Genomic DNA, 17,216 nt, shown 5'->3' on the forward strand with positions numbered 1-17,216 from the left:
TCTTCCCACTCTCCTGGGTTTCTTGTTGGAGTTGTATCTGAGCAGGGCTACTAAGTTAATACAGAATCACCTAGCTAACAAATCTGTTCACTAGTTTTTGTTTTGACAAGCGAAAGGAGGAAACGAAACAGATTTTTCTCCCCAAGAAAGAAAACCCAGCAAGATAATAATAATAATAAATAATTTATTTATATCCCGCCCTCCCCAGCCAAAGCCGGGCTCAGAGCAGCTAACATCAAATGTATAACACATTAACATAAAATCAGACAATCAATTAAAATACATCCTCAAATCAGATCAGGATCAGTATAAAATCCAATCAGATGGCAACCCACAGATTAGGGTTGGGGACCTTAAATGCTCACCAGGTCCAACTGTTTGCAACCTACATCACAAAAGTAACATTCAACAATCATTAAAGGTAAAGGTAAAGGGACCCCTGACCATTAGGTCTAGTCGTGGCCGATTCTGGGGTTGCGGCGCTCATCTTGCTTTATTGGCCAAGGGAGCCTGCATACAGCTTCCGGGTCATGTGGCCAGCAGGACTAAGCCGCTTCTGGCAAACCAGAGCAGCGCATGGAATGCCATTTACCTTCCCGCTGGAGCGGTACCTATTTATCTACTTGCACTTTGACGTGCTTTCGAACTGCTAGGTTGGCAGGAGCAGGGACCGAGCAACGGGAGCTCACCCCGTCACGGGGATTCGAACCCCCAATGTTCTCTAATCGGCAAGTCCTAGGCTCTGTGGTTTAACCCACAGCGCCACCCGCGTCAACAATCATTAGGATAGTATAAAATATTAATAATATCAACATATAAAAGTTAAACAGAAATCCACTCAACAGTTACAATAAATAATTTCTAAACTATAATCAATAAAACAATGGCAAGCCACAGTACATAAAATAATACAATACACATTGAGAAGCAGAGACTAGAGGGTGGGACAAGGCAAGTGGAAGGTAGCCTTCCCCTCACAGTTCTTCCTCCAGGAACAGCTCTCTTATGAGGACTCCTAGGACTCCTCTGCAATTCCTTTCTCCCTGCATCTGCTCAGATATAGGCTTCCTCTGCACAGGCAGAAATCCATGCCAACAGATGGACATATGGGGGCTAAGCCCTGCTCCTCAGTCACTGGGTAAAGCTCCTTCATGCAATTGATGTATGAATAAAGATAATTATTTGAGAGAAAATAATTCAATAAGACATCGTTCTGCTAACAGGAAAGCTATTTAGTGAAAGGGGTGCCAAAAAAACCTGTTGCAAAAATACAGTACTGGAAAAAACCCAGAGCAGAGAAGACCCGTTTTAAGCATTAATAGAATAGAGAAATAGGGCATGATATGTCTGTCCAAAAATGAAAACTAATATTCTAGCAGAAGATGAATTTCCATCGCATTTAAATTTAAAAGTGCTTCCATATAACATTCTTTATACAATGCTATAGAAACAAAGTAGAATCCACAAAGTTAATGCATTTATTTATTGGGACTGGGCCGTGCATATAATTTGTGTTGCGCTTATCTGGTGGAATTGTCTAAAGATGGGCAAAGTGCTTATAGAAGAATCAGCTGGACAAAGGCTTCAAAAAGAAACAAAAATAATCTTGGTAAGTATTAGGTAAGCTATAAATGCCAAAGAGTGTTTTTGATGAGCTTAATGGTGGCAACCACAATCACCTGTGCCAGAAATTGGAAAAGTGAGTTCAGTTGCAGAATTAAAGGAGAAGGGCCCAGGGTTTGGTAGGTTACCGAAAACTAACTTTCATAGCATTGGTTGAAAAATTGTAAAGTATTAGAAATACGGTGAAATGTAGTCAACACTTCTCAGCATTTGGAATGAAATATATTTTATGACAATTTCATGGTAAATATCTTAATTCAAAAACAACTAAAGCTATTGAACAAAGGAGGCTGCCTTGTACCCAGTCTCATTATTATTGTTAGTACAGTGGTACCTCAGGTTACATACACTTCAGGTTACAGACTCTGCTAACCCAGAAATAGTACCTCGGGTTAAGAACTTTGCTTCAGGATGAGAACAGAAATCGTGCTTCGGCGGCAGCAGGGGGCCCCATTAGCTAAAGCGGTGCTTCAGGTTAAGAACAGTCTCAGGTTAAGAACGGACCTCCGGAACGAATTAAGTACTTAACCCGAGGTACCACTGTATTGTTCACAATGATTGACTGATGCACTTCTATGGGGAGGGAATTCCTGAGCAGCTGTCACAGAGAATGCTATCTCCTGGGCTGCCAACCTTCAACTTCTGAAAGCTGTGGAACTCCCAAGAGTAGCCCCTCTGCTGATTTAGCACCCTGCAGTGTGTAGGACCTGTCTCTAAGAGACAAGCCTAGCCAGTAATAGAAGCTCCCCTCACTCTTCTGGGTATGTGGTTCCTTCCATAGCACAGAGGGGACTAGATGGAGTCTTAGTCTTGCCTGTGGAAGGAGTCCTAGCAGCTATGCTGGGTTTGCTGTTCACAGATAGATGCCGCTGTAGAAGTTCCCATGACTCCTCTTATTCCTGGTTTTAGGGCAGACTCAGTGCTAGGCTTCTTCCTGCAATGAGTCGCCTTCCCAAACTCACAGGATACTACAACCCAAGAGGGCCTGTAGGGAGAGAGGTGGTCTTCATAACTACAGTCATACCTCGGGTTGAAGTAGCTTCAGGTTGAACGTTTTCGGGTTGCGCTCCGTGGCCACCCGGAAGTAACGGAGTGTGTTACTTCCGGGTTTCGCCGCTCGCACATGCGCAGACGCTCAAAATGATGTGACGCACATGCGCAGAAGTGGTGAATTGTGACCCGTGCAGACGCGGGTTGCGTTTGCTTCAGGATGCGAATGGGGCTCCGGAACGGATCCCGTTCGCATCCAGAGATACCACTGTACAGGCATAACATTATTTCTAACTGGTTGCAGTGGAACAAGCGACACTTAGCCACCCTTGGTTTATATAACATATTTTATATGATTCCTCCCCCCTCCCCGTTTGCTAATTTTTGCTGTGCGGATGACTTTTTTATTATTTCCTGTTTCAGTGACCTTGAATAAGAATTTAAAAAGAATAAAGTAAACACAAGCAATGTAGTTTTGCTGGTGCTTGCAGATCTTTTGTTATTTGCCTGGGAAATTAACCATTGTCTTATGTTAGGTGCTTCTCATTAAAATGGTGGCGATAACAGCTATATCTCCTATCTACCCTATTTTTAGGTGTTCGAAATCTTATTTCCCTTTAAAGCAACTTTTCTTCCTGTTTATTATGGTTCTTGAATGGAAACCCCTGTGTTCATTCCTTTCTCCCAAATATGACATAAAACTGTGGAACGAATGTTTTAGAATTTGCTCCGTCCTTGAGGAAAGAATTTGTAAAGGGTAATTTTCGTGTTGACCCCCCAGGAACAGGGCAAAAGCAGAAACAAAAGAGAAGAGATTGTATATCATGTCTGAAAACTTGGCATATGCTGAAAGATAAGTTTGCCCTCTGGGCAGTTTTTTTTTTAATGGAAGAACAAAGAGTGTCCAAAGAAAACATAAGCTCCCTGATTTACTCAGTTCCAAGATTTTGAAGATATCATTATATGGAAAATATTCTGGTGCGTTCCAGCTGTCAGTGCCGAGAGGTATACATATCCCCCTGCATTTTGTGGTGTTAAGCTCAGGGTTTTAACTGAAAGATGGACTAATTAGATCAAATAGGTATCACTTTGTGTCTTGTTTTTTTACAGTATGAACGTGTTCTTCTTTGTTTATTTGAAACTCACTTTCGTAGGACCTCTTTCCCCCATCCAAGACATGAGTTACTTTCAGCCAACTATGTGCGAAATCCTTATTTTGTAAAGCAGCCGACACACATCCATGCCCAACACATATTTTATCTCTCTAAATCAGGCATAGGAAAACTCAGCCCTCCAGATGTTTTTGAGACTACAATTCCCATCATCTCTGGCCACTGGTCCTGTTAGCTAGGGATGATGGGAGTTGTAGTCCCAAAACAGCTGGAGGGCTCAGTTTGCCCATGCCTGCTCTAAATGCTTCAGTATTCAAGTTTGTGAAATGATGGGTTGTTGCGGTTGCTGAACTCTTCACAGCATGCATCACTGTGCACCAACATGTTGTGTTGGGGTGTTGTTGCAATTGTAGACGAGTGGTCATATAGATAGACGTGGACAGAAGGCAGAATATTTGATTTGGAATACAGAGAAGGAAGGTCTGGGGAAGTCGGAGAAATAAGTTAATGCAAAGAATACAAGGAGACAAAAATTGCTTTTAATATGTTTATTTTCTTTTTTGTATTTTGCTGTTTTGCGTCTGTGTGTTGTAGTGCCCTTTTTTCTATTCCTTTGTTGTGATGTTGTTTGTTTATTGTTGTTTTATGTCTATTGTAAAACCCAATAAAATATTCCTGAAAAAAAAATATATATAGATAGACGTGGACAGAATTTCCATAGGTTTCATTCGGCTCACTCTAGATTATTTAAACCAGAATTATGTAAACTTTTTCAGATACGAGAAGTATTAAGATTGTCTAATTTTTTTGCTCGAGGGGCCATATGTGAACTATTCTAGTCACAGAACTATGTGCAATGTTTTTATTTCCTTGCATTTATTATGCAAGTGTGAGTATATTTACATCCATTTTAAAGCAAGAGACCTTGAAGACTCTTTCTCAACACACTGAACTTTCCAAAGCTCAGTAGGTATTTGGAGAGGGAAATGCTGTTTTAGTAGCAGTAAACAAAGGCATTCTTCAGTTGACAGCTGCTGTGATTAACTAATTATCAAGTGTTTAACTAATTATCAGTAGTGTTGGCTAAGCTTTATTGTGATTCAACACTGGAGCAATTAATTACTTTATACCACCTGAGCAAAGTGACATTTGTTCATGTTACCATAAAAGGTAACAGCCTTTCAGTTTTATTCAGGCTGAGTGTTAAATTCTTACTGAAATTTGATTGCAGTCAAACCTCGGGTTACAGCCGCTTCAGGTTGCGTTTTTTTGAGTTGCGGACTGCCGAAACCCGGAAGTACCAGAACGGGCAGTCGCGCCTGCGCAGAAGCGCTAAATTGCACTTTGCGCATGCACAGAAGCACTGAATCACAACCAGTGCGTGCACAGAAGTGGCGCTGCGGGTTGCAAATGTGCATCCTGCACTGATCACATTCGCAACCCGAGTGTCCACTGTATTTGTTTACAAAACAGGCTTCATTTTCTTTGGAGAATACTCTATTGATTAGAGCAAGGCAGATTGAGAAATACAGTGGTACCTCGCAAGACGAATGCCTCGCAAGACGAAAAACTCGCAAGACGAAAGAGTTTTTCGTTTTTTGAGCTGCTTCGCAAGACGAATTTCCCTATGGGCTTGCTTTGCAAGACGAAAACGTCTTGCGCCTTTTTCTTAAAACCGTCAATGCATTCCTATGGGAAACCATCAATGCATTTCCTATGGGAAACCGTGCTTCGCAAGACGAAAAATTCACAAGACAAAAAAACTCGCAGAACGAATTAATTTCGTCTTGCGAGGCACCACTGTATATACATATAGTAAAGTTGGTAGCAAAGTTTTTTGTTTTAAGATCATTGAAATGCTGACCTGAAATGGTAATCTCTATACTAACGAGTCTAATTTGTTTCATCAACAGGGACCTGCGGTTTAATAGGATTAAAGAAATCCAGCCTGGTGCATTTAGACGGCTTAAGAATCTGAACACCTTGTAAGTTTCATCCCTCATAAAACCTACTTTCCTTTTGTAAACAGTTTAACAATTTATTATAATATTTACAGCTGGGGTGGCCCCCCAGATACTACTAGACTCCCATCAAAAAGTTTAGGTGATACACCCAGTTAGAAATTTCAATAGAAGCCAAATTGGTTGGTGTTACCTTGTGACTGGACACAAAAAGCCATTCCAGCCTTCAGGTGGTAGAAAGTCAGTCATCTTCTAGTTTTAAGATTGTGTTCTGGAACAGTAAATTCAGTATTCTCAACCTGAACACACACAGACACACACACAAACACACACTGGGGGGTGGGGAGAGAGAGAGAGCACACAAAGGGCCTCATGCTGGTCCTTAAGAAAAAAATCCACAATCTATAAGCGGGCAATACCTTGATTAGGTTCAACAACACCAACAAAAATAAACTAAACATTTGGACAAACTCCCTGACAGTATGAGCTGTTTGACATTCAACAAACTACCTCACAAGGTGCTTGGCTATCCTTTAATAGAGGCTGTGAAGTAAATGCTGGATTGCAACCCAGGAGAGATGCTGTTTTAGTTTAGTGAATCCTTGCATTGGCAGCAGATTGGAATAGAATATCTTCGAAGTTTCTTCCAATCGTGTGATTCCATGAAAATGTCACACAGTAGTGAGTAAGCTGTCAGTTGCCTGCTTCGGTCTGGTTTGTAGGAGAACTTCTTAATTTTATTCCAAATTGCTGAATGTTATTGCAGTGCATGATGATGAACAATCTTTTCCTTTCTCAGTAATTTAAACAGCTGTCTCAGTTGAACCCAGACAGTTTAGAAAGATTTTGAAAAGGATAATGAAATTCAACTAACAGTTGTAAGAAATCACTTTAAGCTCGTTTTGATTTTGTTTCTGTGTGGTGCAGTTGCAATTTCTCAGAAAAATGTACTCTGAGGGAGGAGAAAAAGTAAACAACTATTTTCATCTATTTTCTAGACTTCTGAACAACAATCACATTAAAAGAATACCTACTGGAGCATTTGAAGACCTTGAAAATCTAAAATATCTGTAAGTTGAAATGCTTTTATAAAGAAAGTAGGTACGATGTATGTGTTGCACAGTATGGAAAAAATGCTATTTTTTCATCTCTAATGTGTTTAGAAAGTTGATAGGATTATGAAAATGATAGCAGTGTCTGTGCTACTTATTTCACTTCATCCAGGACTAACTATTAAACACCTCAGTTTATTAGTATTAAGAAACAATTGCTATGAACTTCAAAAATATATTTTACACATAGAATTTTCAGTGCACCATAACAGTGCAAGACACACCACACCAACCAACAGGTGTTAAGAAAGTACTTAATTTTAATGTTAGTGTGGCTATCGCAGCATCACATACCATGTCATTGTGCTGGCATCTGCATGTGCATTTTAAAGCTTTATGGTATTTCAGTCAGTTGTGTGTAAGAGATGCAAAGTCTCCATTTGTGGCATGATTATAAGTAAGAAATCTAGATTATTGTAGTGTTCCTGGAATACCAAAGAAGGGTGGGGATCTTCAAGTTTTTTTCAGTGTGAATGCTAAATTTTATGTCCTGTAAAGTGTTGCCTGATTCAAGCTGATAACTTTATGGTTCAGTATGTATTTTTCTTAGCCAACATGTTTCAGCCTTGGGTGAGATTTGTCTTCCCATTGTGAGTAGTTGTGAGAAAATACCAGGTTACACAGAATTCCATTTGAGGATTGTTGACAAGTTGTGGAGTCTTACTTTCCATATTTCGTGTGTGTGCTTTAGCCTCCATTTGGGTTGTTGTTGTTTTGTTTTGGGTTTTGGGTTTTTGTGTGAGTTTGGGGTTAGAAATCTGCATCAACCATGGTGTATCTTCATACAGGCAATATTGTCAGAGCATATATAAAAATCGGAGTTTCACAACAATTTGCATGCTAAATAGAGACCCAGATATATGCTAATAGAATCTTTGTTAAAATGTTACAAAATGTAAGCAAAATGAAAATGTCATAAGCACATATGAAATCCTTAATAACAATTAATACTGTGGACCACCAACTACTTAGCACCTGTAAAAATTCTCTTTCGGTGATGAATCTTTCAAATTCAGACAAGTGTTGAGCGGTCCTAATTCCTTAAGAAAAGAATTGGGTTGAATTCTGTATTTTTAGAATTGTGTATTATTTAGAAGACATCTGAAGGCAGCCCTGTTTAGGGAAGCTTTTAATGTTTGATAGACTATTGTACTTTAATATTTTGTTGGAAGCCGCCCAGAGTGGCTGGGGAAACCCAGGCAGATGAGTGGGGTATTTTTTATTTTATTTTATTTTATTTTTATTATACATGTGTTAAAGCACTTTGATTTATTTAATACAGTTGCACAGCAGAGAGATACCTTGAAGCATTTTATTAAATATAATACACACGATAGTATTGTGAATATTCATAATTCACAAATACATTACTAACATCTGCACTGAAGAGAACAGTAGGTGTAAATGTGATGACCAAAAAAATCCAACAAATTATGATATCAGAAAGAATTTGACAGATTCTAATTCTTTCAATAGTGTGTGCAGTACTGATAAACCAGCATTGTGAATAGAAGTCAAAGCGGGAAAAGGCTCATAATGAGGCTATAGGGAACTTGCACCTGGGAAACTGTATGCGGCCCTTGGAGGCTTCACATCTGGGGCTTCTCCTCCTTGTCCTAATTTCCTCCTAGTCTTCTGGAGGAATTGCAGCTGCTGACACCCACCCCAGATCCAGGACCCGATGTGAGTGTAGAAGTGTAAACTTTTTCCCTGCACTGCAGTCCCAGTCCAGACTGGGCCTGCCGCATCTGCGATTTGCATTGCCCAAATACAAATAATAATAATAATAATTTATTATTTATACCCCGCCCATCTGGCTGAGTTTCCCCAGCCACTCTGGGCAGCTCCCAATCGAGTGTTAAAAACAATACAGCATTAAATATTAAAAACTTCCCTAAACAGGGCTGCCTTCAGATGTCTTTTAAAAAGAAGATAACTGCTTATTTCCTTCACAGAACACAGTGAGGGGCAAAGGCTTAAAGTCCCTTCTACCTCTATGTCGGCGGCTTGATCCAGAGAGTGTTTTCCTGATGGTTGGCATTTGTATTGTGGGGGAGGAACTCCCATTGAAATCAATGGGAGGTTTTGCTCTAATGCAGGTTGTAGTGAAGGCTGTGTTCGTGTATGGATAACTGAATATGGATAGATGTACATATCTGTGTCTGTGAAGAAGAATAAATGGTGGCAGATGGGTGGAGAGATGAGCAGTGTGTGTTTATGTGAGTGTGACTGGATAGATGGGAGTCAGGTGTGTATGAGAGTTTGGGTGGCCATACCCACCTCCCACCTCCCCCTTATACAACAGTAAGTCACATTTAATGAAATAGCTGAAATCTGCAAGCTGAAATTATTGCATTCCTGGTTCTTTATGGCAAGAATGGGGAACATCCCATTGAGGACCACATTCCTTTACAAATAGTGGGTTGCAAGCTACTTGTGGGAAATTGTTAAATAATGTAATTTGTCTACTGGAGGTATAAATCAAAAGAAACAGAGCATGTACGTTCCTCGTAGTGTTGTAAGAACATTCCAATGTTTTAGTACAGGGGTGGCCAACTCCCAAGAGACTGCGATCTACTCACAGAATTAAAAACTGCCAGTGATCTACCGATCTACCACCTTTCTGGGGATGCAGGGCAAAGTTGTTGAGCTTTTCTTAGGGGTGGGACCAGAAAGGGACCTGGCAATCGACCGCAATCTACCAAAACCTCCCGGGGGTCTACCAGTATATTGCGATCTAACTGCTGGACATCCCTGTTTTAGTAGATGGGGAAAGAAATTATGTATTGTGTTCTTAGGCACAAGGAACCTTTGACACCCTGATTACTCTTCTTGAATGGTAGCAGTTCTGTGAAACAAGAAATATTTGTGTATTAATATACCCATAGCACCCATAATGTTGCTAGTTAAATATTAGAAGAACGGTGAACTGGCAGAGGTTTGGCTTCCTCTGTGAAATAATAAAGAAACTAGTACAAATAGGATTATCGTACCGGTCAGTTGACTGCCTGTTATTTGACCCTGGTCAATTATCCAATGAAGCTAAGGTTGCAACTGTGAAGATGGCAGTTTATATTTCCCCCCTTAGCCCTGTGGCAGTCAGTGTCAGATCTAGAAACAGAGGATAGTTTCTCCTGCGGGTTACTGTCCGTAAGATATCCATAAGCAGTTATTAGTGACAAAGATCATTGCATAGGATTAGCCATCACTTTGTTTTCCTTGCTATGACCTAACTGACCTGTAAAATTTGTTTGATTGATAGAACTTGAAAACACTAGGAAACATGTAGCTGTTGAAAGGCCTAAGGACACAGCTGAACGACTCAAGGTTCTGTTGCAAATGAGACTTTTAAAGTTCTGTGATCAGGAAATTTTAAATCTTTTTGATTGTTGAACTGATAGTGACCCAACTCATAGGGCTGTTCTTATCACAAGTAAGATAAAGTATGTTGCTAATTTAGTATGTTATAGAAATGATAAAGTGCAATTTTTCTAGAAAAAGAAGTGCCAGAAATCATCATGAATGCCTCCCTTTTTCTCTTATAATGGTAATGGCGCCCACCTGAGATGTGCTGGAACTGAGTTCCAGTGAGTTCCAGCTGGGGGAAAAAGCCCTGGCTAGGTCTTTATGCATGGTAACTGTTCTCTCTTGAGCAATATCCTAAAGAGTACAGAGACATGACAAGGCTTTGGTGGTACCCTGGACAGCTCTGTGAAGGGCTCAGGCTGGAGACCCCATAAGAACAGAACTCAGGTGTTGGTTCAGCAGCTGTCATTCTTAGATGGAGGCTTAAATAGGAGCTACTGCTGTATCCCAGTTGCCTGAAGAGAAAAGCCCCTTCAGTTAAATGCTTAATTAACTATCTTAAGACAGAAGCATTTTAATAACCTGCCTAAGAGAAGAGGGAGATTGAAAAATACATGCTGTGCCCCACCCCAAAAGCACACTGTGAGTGTATTGAAAGTGTTCAAGAAGCAAGACACAAGCTTAACAAAAACTTTCATTTCTGGAAAGTACAGTTTAGTGTACTGGTATGTAAGATGGCATGCAGCTTTTATGTAGTTTTATGCATTCTCTGTGTGGGTGTGAGAATCATTCTCTGGTGTCTGGACAATGGCTCAAGTTAACATATGAAGGGAAAGTCTCAGTCATGCTGTCCTCTTTTCTGTGATTGGAGTGACATTTTTTAACCTGTCAGTTTCCATCTTATGTCTGTGGCTATTTAGCAAGAGGTTTGCAGACATCCCTGTGATGTAGTCTATTACAAATTAGGGTGGTTGGATGCAAAAGAGGATCAGGTTGCTAAGAAGAGTAGAAACATTACTGAACTAGAATTGCAATAATAGTTTATCTCAGTCCAGTAAAAATAAAAAAATACTTCTCCAATAATTCCATGCATTCTAGCTTCACTCAAGACTTCTGTGGTCCTATAGAGAAGAAGACAATTGCTGTATTTCATGCCTTTAAAGATGCTCCACAGATCTGCCAATTGAATTCTGTGGAGATACATGTCCAGAAGAGCAAAAAGAACCAAAATCTATTTGGTGTGTCATCATAAATCCTGCGCAAAATCTTATTTGGCTTCCGGAGACCATGGCAGGCAGATGCTCAAGTTAAAAAGAAAATAAAAGTGTTTTTGGTGTGCATACATGTCTTGTTTTGTTGCTTTCTAATATGTATTTGGAAAACTGTCCTCACGTGTCGCCTTAATTCCATCCCACATTAATGTAGCTCTTGTTTGTGTATACTAATATTACTGATTGTTTCTTGTTTCAGCTATTTGTACAAGAATGAAATCCAGTCAATTGACAGGCAAGCATTTAAAGGACTTGCCTCTCTAGAACAACTGTAAGTGCCTTTTCTCTTCTGTGCTGTCATCTGCTTGGTTGCCTCAGAGAAAAAGTGCACGTTTTTGGTCGACATTTCTTGCCTGCATGCCTTGCATGTCTGCACGGAATGGGTTTCTAGTCCAACGTGGTTGCAATTAGTGGTGCGCAGAAAACGTGTCTGTCAAATTCATTCTGTCTGTGTTCATATTGCATTTGTGATTTACATCTCAAGGCTATCCGTTCATTTTATAATGACTTAACGTGAGCAGACTCAAGTATAGCAACAATAATTAAAACATGTATTAGGATCAAATACTTTTCAGTTTTGAATTTCGTGGAATTAACTTATGATTGCCTCAATGTAACCAGGTAGAATTTATGTTCTGATTTTTCCCCAGCCTATACTTTTTGCAATTAAAGTATTTTTAATTTGGTATGCTTTTGGCTCATCAAACCAGGGTGGATTTGATTTAAATCAAATCGATTTATCACTAGTCAGTAAGACTTAATTTAAATCACTAGTCAGTAAGGCTTGATTTAAATCTTTTTTTTTTTTTAACAGAAAGACTCATTCTTGCTGGTATAATCTTAATATTTACAACCAGATGAAGGTTTCATTTTTGGAGTAATAAATTATCAGAGTAGTTTTTACACTTATATCAAAAATTACTGATTTGGTTATAGTATTAGAAATACATAGACAGATAATTACGAAATTATTGTGAGGTTTAATAAGTTAACAGTTTATATTTGGACAACTGTTCTGCTGTACTTTATTTGAAGGAGAAAAATAATCATTTCCTTAACAGCAATTTAAGCAATTTACTTAAAACAATAACATTATAGCATATGTATCCATGTTTGTTAACTGATGTGGTTAAACGTCTTGTTGTTGTTTTTTAAAAAAACAGACTGAGTTTTAGCACACTTGAAAAACTTAAAACAAATTCTTATTTGCTGATGAATAGCCTTTGGACTATAATGTAACTTAAATAGAAAACTATCTTTAGAAAGGTTTTTCCTCCAGAAGCATTTTATTTTAAAAATCCAATTTAATTTTTTTAAAATACTGGTTTAAATAATTAAAAAAAACCTTTTAAAAAATCATTGATTTTTATCCACCCTGCATCAGACAGAGGAAAACTCAAAATATAGAAAAATATGGCTGGGGAGCACACCCTGTAACCTACAGAAGACTAAACTCCTTATGGATTTCAACGGGACAAGAGTACATTTTGGCTGTGGGTGTGTGAAATCGCAATAGTCCTTAGTGCTGTGATAGATTCAGTTATAGATTTAACTACGTACAGTATGTTTGATGAGCTTCCATCAGTCCCAGGCAGCATGGCCAATGGTCAAGGATGTTGGGCGCCGCAATGCAATGATCTGTAGAAAGCCACAAGTTGCCCATCCCTGCCACAGCATTTTAAACTTCAGTTGTGCAGTACACAACAGCATGATTCTGCTATATTAGTATCCCATCAGATATAGCTGAATTTCTGCAGAATAACTCATGAAGAATTGTTGGGTGTGGTAGTTGAATATTTTGTCAGTGTGTATTTATTTATTTGTTTGTATGAATGCCTAATGCCATATTTTTGTTCTTATTTTTATGTATTTTGAAGGGGTGGTATAGAAATCTATTAAATAAATGAATAAAATATGCTTTTAAATGACATTTTAGTGGTGGTTAAAGTAAGAAAGTCAAGCTGCAATGGGCTTTATCACATTGATTTAATCTTCCAACTCAGATCCCATTGACTTAAATCAATATAAGTCAGTGCATGAGTCTATGCACAGGAAGGAAGGAAGGAAGGAAGGAAGGAAACTGACTTGCTGGATCAGACCAAGGGTCAATGTAGCCTGCCAAAACCTCTGGGAATCTTGTCAGCAAGATGTGTTGGAAGTAGCCTCCCCATTTGCCTATTCATCTTTAAATCAGAAGGATACTACTTTTGATTATAAGGGTTCCAGTTTAGCTATCATAGATGGTCATCATCCATAGATATAGTCTCCATGAATTTCAAATGAAGCCGATTTGACAAAATTGTTGTCTGAGGTGGATTTTAATATATTAACTTTTCTTTAACACAAACACATAAGTTTTCATATTCGCCATACTCCTGTGGTGTTGATGCAGCACTAAGGTTTTCAGAAGGTGCTTAAGCTTTGCTGTAGCTTGGTGATGAAATTTAATGCAGCAGTTTGATGTATGGTTGCAAGCATGATGTAGAGTTACACACAGACATTCATTTAAGAAGTGACATCAGACCATCATTCCCATTTCCTAAGCACTTCTGTTGTGACATCAGTGGGATCCCAGATGCTAACTACCTATATCAATAGTGTTCTACCTAATTGTGAAGTACAGAACAGCGTACGATTTGGTTACTCCAAGTAGAACCACACACCTTTCTTTTTTTTATTTTGAACTTTTTCGGTTTTAAGGTGCATGATGATGCTTTCAAAAATTGCATGCTTTCACTGTCATATATATCAGGTGGAGGTACATTTTAATGGGTGGTGGCGGAAGCATTGCTCTGTAGATTCTGCCTGTTCTTCTGCAAAATGATTCTTCACTGTACAAAAAATGATGTAACTTTTATTGTTCTCTGTTATTGCAACATATCCTTGGTTCGTTACTGGTAGAATATTAATCACAGAATAACACATTTGCTCACAATAGCTGTGTCCAGTGGCGTAGTGTGGGCGGGGGTCACGAGAGCAATTGCCATGGGTGCAAAATTCTTAGGGGTGCAATATTTCAAAAGAAAGTAGTAGTAAAATATAAACAAAATAGCTTAAAAGGCTTACAGATGTTTTCAAACAGCTGTCATTACTTCTGGGTGTGTTTTTGTGTAACTTTGAAGGTTGAGAATATGACTAGTAGAATGTTCTGCCTTTTCCGTACTTGTAAGGACAACATTCCTACGCTAGTCATTAAGTATAAACAGAGAAGCTACTCTTAAGCCCAGTCTTTTTACCAAATATCATTTACCGTATTTTTTGCTCTATAAGACTCACTTTTTCCCTCCTTAAAAGTAAGGGGAAATGTGTGTGCGTCTTATGGAGCGAATGCAGGCTGCGCAGCTATCCCAGAAGCCAGAACAGCAAGAGGGATTGCTGCTTTCACTGCGCAGCAGTCCCTCTTGCTGTCCTGGCTTCTGAGATTCAGAATATTTTTTTTCTTGTTTTCCTCCTCCAAAAACTAGGTGCGTCTTGTGGTCTGGTGCGTCTTATAGAGCAAAAAATACGGTAAATGACGGTGCTGGAAATGGATGTAGGTACTACTCTGTTCTAGAGCTCACCAAAACAGGAATGAAGAAGCATGTAATGTGAAATTGAACTGCATGCCGTAGCTCATATTGGACGTAAACAATTATTTCCTGTATCAGTGTTTTGTAGAAGGTTTAAATGTCCCTACTTGTGTATCCCAGGCACTGCTGTGGCACATGATCATAAGTGGATCTGCTGCATGTGTGCATAATGACAGCATTTATTTTTTTAGGTTTAAATTTGAGCTGAAAGTTTCTCATTGGAGAACAAATGTAGAATTGTATTTCTTAACTATTTCATGTAAGCAATGTATGCTGAGGTAAGTGGTAGTTTGTTTACAGGAGAAAGATGTTTGCTGTAGATAAAGCATACGTTATATTTCGTGGATGGAAACATTAATCACAAAGCAATCATCTTTTTTTTCCTTTTTCTTTCATTCTGATTTGAGGGCCAGTAAGTTCATGAATCAGTTAAGAGCTCATTCATATATATATAATCAGTTAAGAGCTCATTCATATATATAGTTAAGAGCTCATTCATATGTATATGAATGCCATCAAAAGCAAACAGATTTGGAGAGGGTGCATGGAGGGGGAAAGGTGTTAAGTTCTGCTGTGTTAGCAGGACTTGCTGACATCACATCCAAACATTATCCTTTAATATAATGTTATTCATAGGTTTGTTCTGAAATGTTCTGAATCTCCTGGTGATTGATATATAGTGATCCTATCTGATAATTTGTACTGCATTAGTAGATCATGGGCACCACCTGTTGTATAAAGGCTTGGGCTTTCTGTTTAATGCAGGATGGCTGTAGGATCCAAGTTACTTGTACACATTTTTTTTTTTAAGCAGCTGCTTTGGGACCCTTTATTAAGCACACTGTGTTTCTGTGTCGTCTTATTTCCCTTCCCCTTCCCCAACAGGTACCTGCACTTTAATCAAATTGAAACATTGGAACCAGAATCATTTACCCATCTTCCCAAACTTGAAAGATTGTAAGTTTTGTTTTTGTTTACTCCTTCTTCCAGATGGCAGCTTCCCCTCACATGGAGGATGACAGTCCCCATGGCGATTCCTTATTATCCTAGACTGTGTACACAGCCCCTTTTACTCAACCTCCAGGTGCTCTCACTTCTGCTTTGGGAAGCGGTGTACGCGTGATGTTAGCCACAATCTATATCTTTCTTGTTGTCTCTTAAGAAAGGCTTCATTTCGATGTGTTTTTACCTAAAGCAGCACTGATCTGGCTTGAGAAAAAGAACCACCTTGCTGTGTTTCAAGCCCTAAATGTGTACACAGTCCAAGTTCCAAGCTCAAGGCCTCCATGCTGTTTGGAACCTCTCCTTTTGCATACATTTTACTCTGTGCTAAATTAGCTAGTAAGGAAGCTGCCATCTGGATAAGCCCTAAATAAAATGTAGCCTCAGTATATATAGTTTTCCCTGGGAGGAAATTCTGTGCAGTAGCACTGCTGTGCTTGGACATTGGAACTGAAGTTCAAGTCCCTGTAGCCACTGTTCTTGAGACAAAGTGATCTCTCTTTTTTTCCTCTTTCTCTCTCACACATACACACCAGCCTGGATTGACCCTAGGCTGAAAAGATTTGATATTTTAAGATACTAAGGAGATCAAGTTATATTAAGATACCAAAATTAAGACAAAGATCAATTAAGACAGAGGGAAGGGATTTGCTGATTAAATATATGATTTGGAATACAGTGAAGGGAGGTGTGGGGAAGTCGGAGAAATAAGTAAATGCAAGAAATATTATGAAGATGGAACTGTTTTTATTATTGCTTTTTCTTTTCAATGTTTTTTGTTGTTTTGTGTTTTTGTAACTTTGTATCTTTCTGGGGGTTTTGGGGGTTTTTTGTCTAATTTTTTATGTAAAAAACCTAATAAAATATTTTTATTTTTTTTTAAAAAAAGGATTGACCCTAGGCTGGCCACCCAGCCTGCTGCTAATCTCGCGGCAAAAGTGCAATTTGGATTTTTAACTGCAAAGGAAATAAATTGCAGTTTAAAATCCACTCAAGTATCTCCAAGCACAGTTTCTATTGAGATCTTGGCAACTGCTGCTTAGGCAATCGGCTACCATTTTGAAAATGGAGCTGAGAGGAAGTGAGAAAGGAACTACACTTTATGATTACGCAGCCTAGTTCCCTTTCCTCTCGGCTTGATCTTCTAACTGGCAGGGCGCAGCATGCCTGGCTGGCAGGGTGGGAGGAACTGGCAGGGGTGGGGGCACAGCTGGAAGTGGGAGCAGAGAGACCAGGGAACAAACTGGAAGAACAAGGCTGAGAGAAACGG

At 39.1% G+C, this 17,216-nt stretch overlaps 1 protein-coding gene across 4 annotated transcripts in view; it reads left to right on the forward strand.

The window, feature by feature from the left end:
* The window catches only part of PXDN (peroxidasin), a 74,073-nt gene that overhangs the window by 20,762 nt on the left and 36,095 nt on the right, over nt 1-17,216 (forward strand). For 2 of the 4 annotated variants that reach the window (XR_014508940.1, XM_083431434.1), the window contains exons 2-5: nt 5,639-5,710; nt 6,685-6,756; nt 11,575-11,646; nt 15,830-15,901. Coding sequence is in view for 2 of the 4 variants with exons in the window: in XM_083431434.1 (XP_083287560.1) it covers nt 5,639-5,710; nt 6,685-6,756; nt 11,575-11,646; nt 15,830-15,901 (288 nt within the window). In the remaining 2 variants the exon portion in view is untranslated. The remainder of the gene's footprint in view (nt 1-5,638; nt 5,711-6,684; nt 6,757-11,574; nt 11,647-15,829; nt 15,902-17,216) is intronic. The other 2 variants (XR_014508941.1, XM_083431435.1) reach the window with 1 other exon arrangement.

This window comes from Podarcis tiliguerta (assembly GCF_965153285.1).
Source record: "Podarcis tiliguerta genome assembly, chromosome: 3".
In the NCBI taxonomy this organism is placed as follows: domain Eukaryota; kingdom Metazoa; phylum Chordata; class Lepidosauria; order Squamata; family Lacertidae; genus Podarcis; species Podarcis tiliguerta.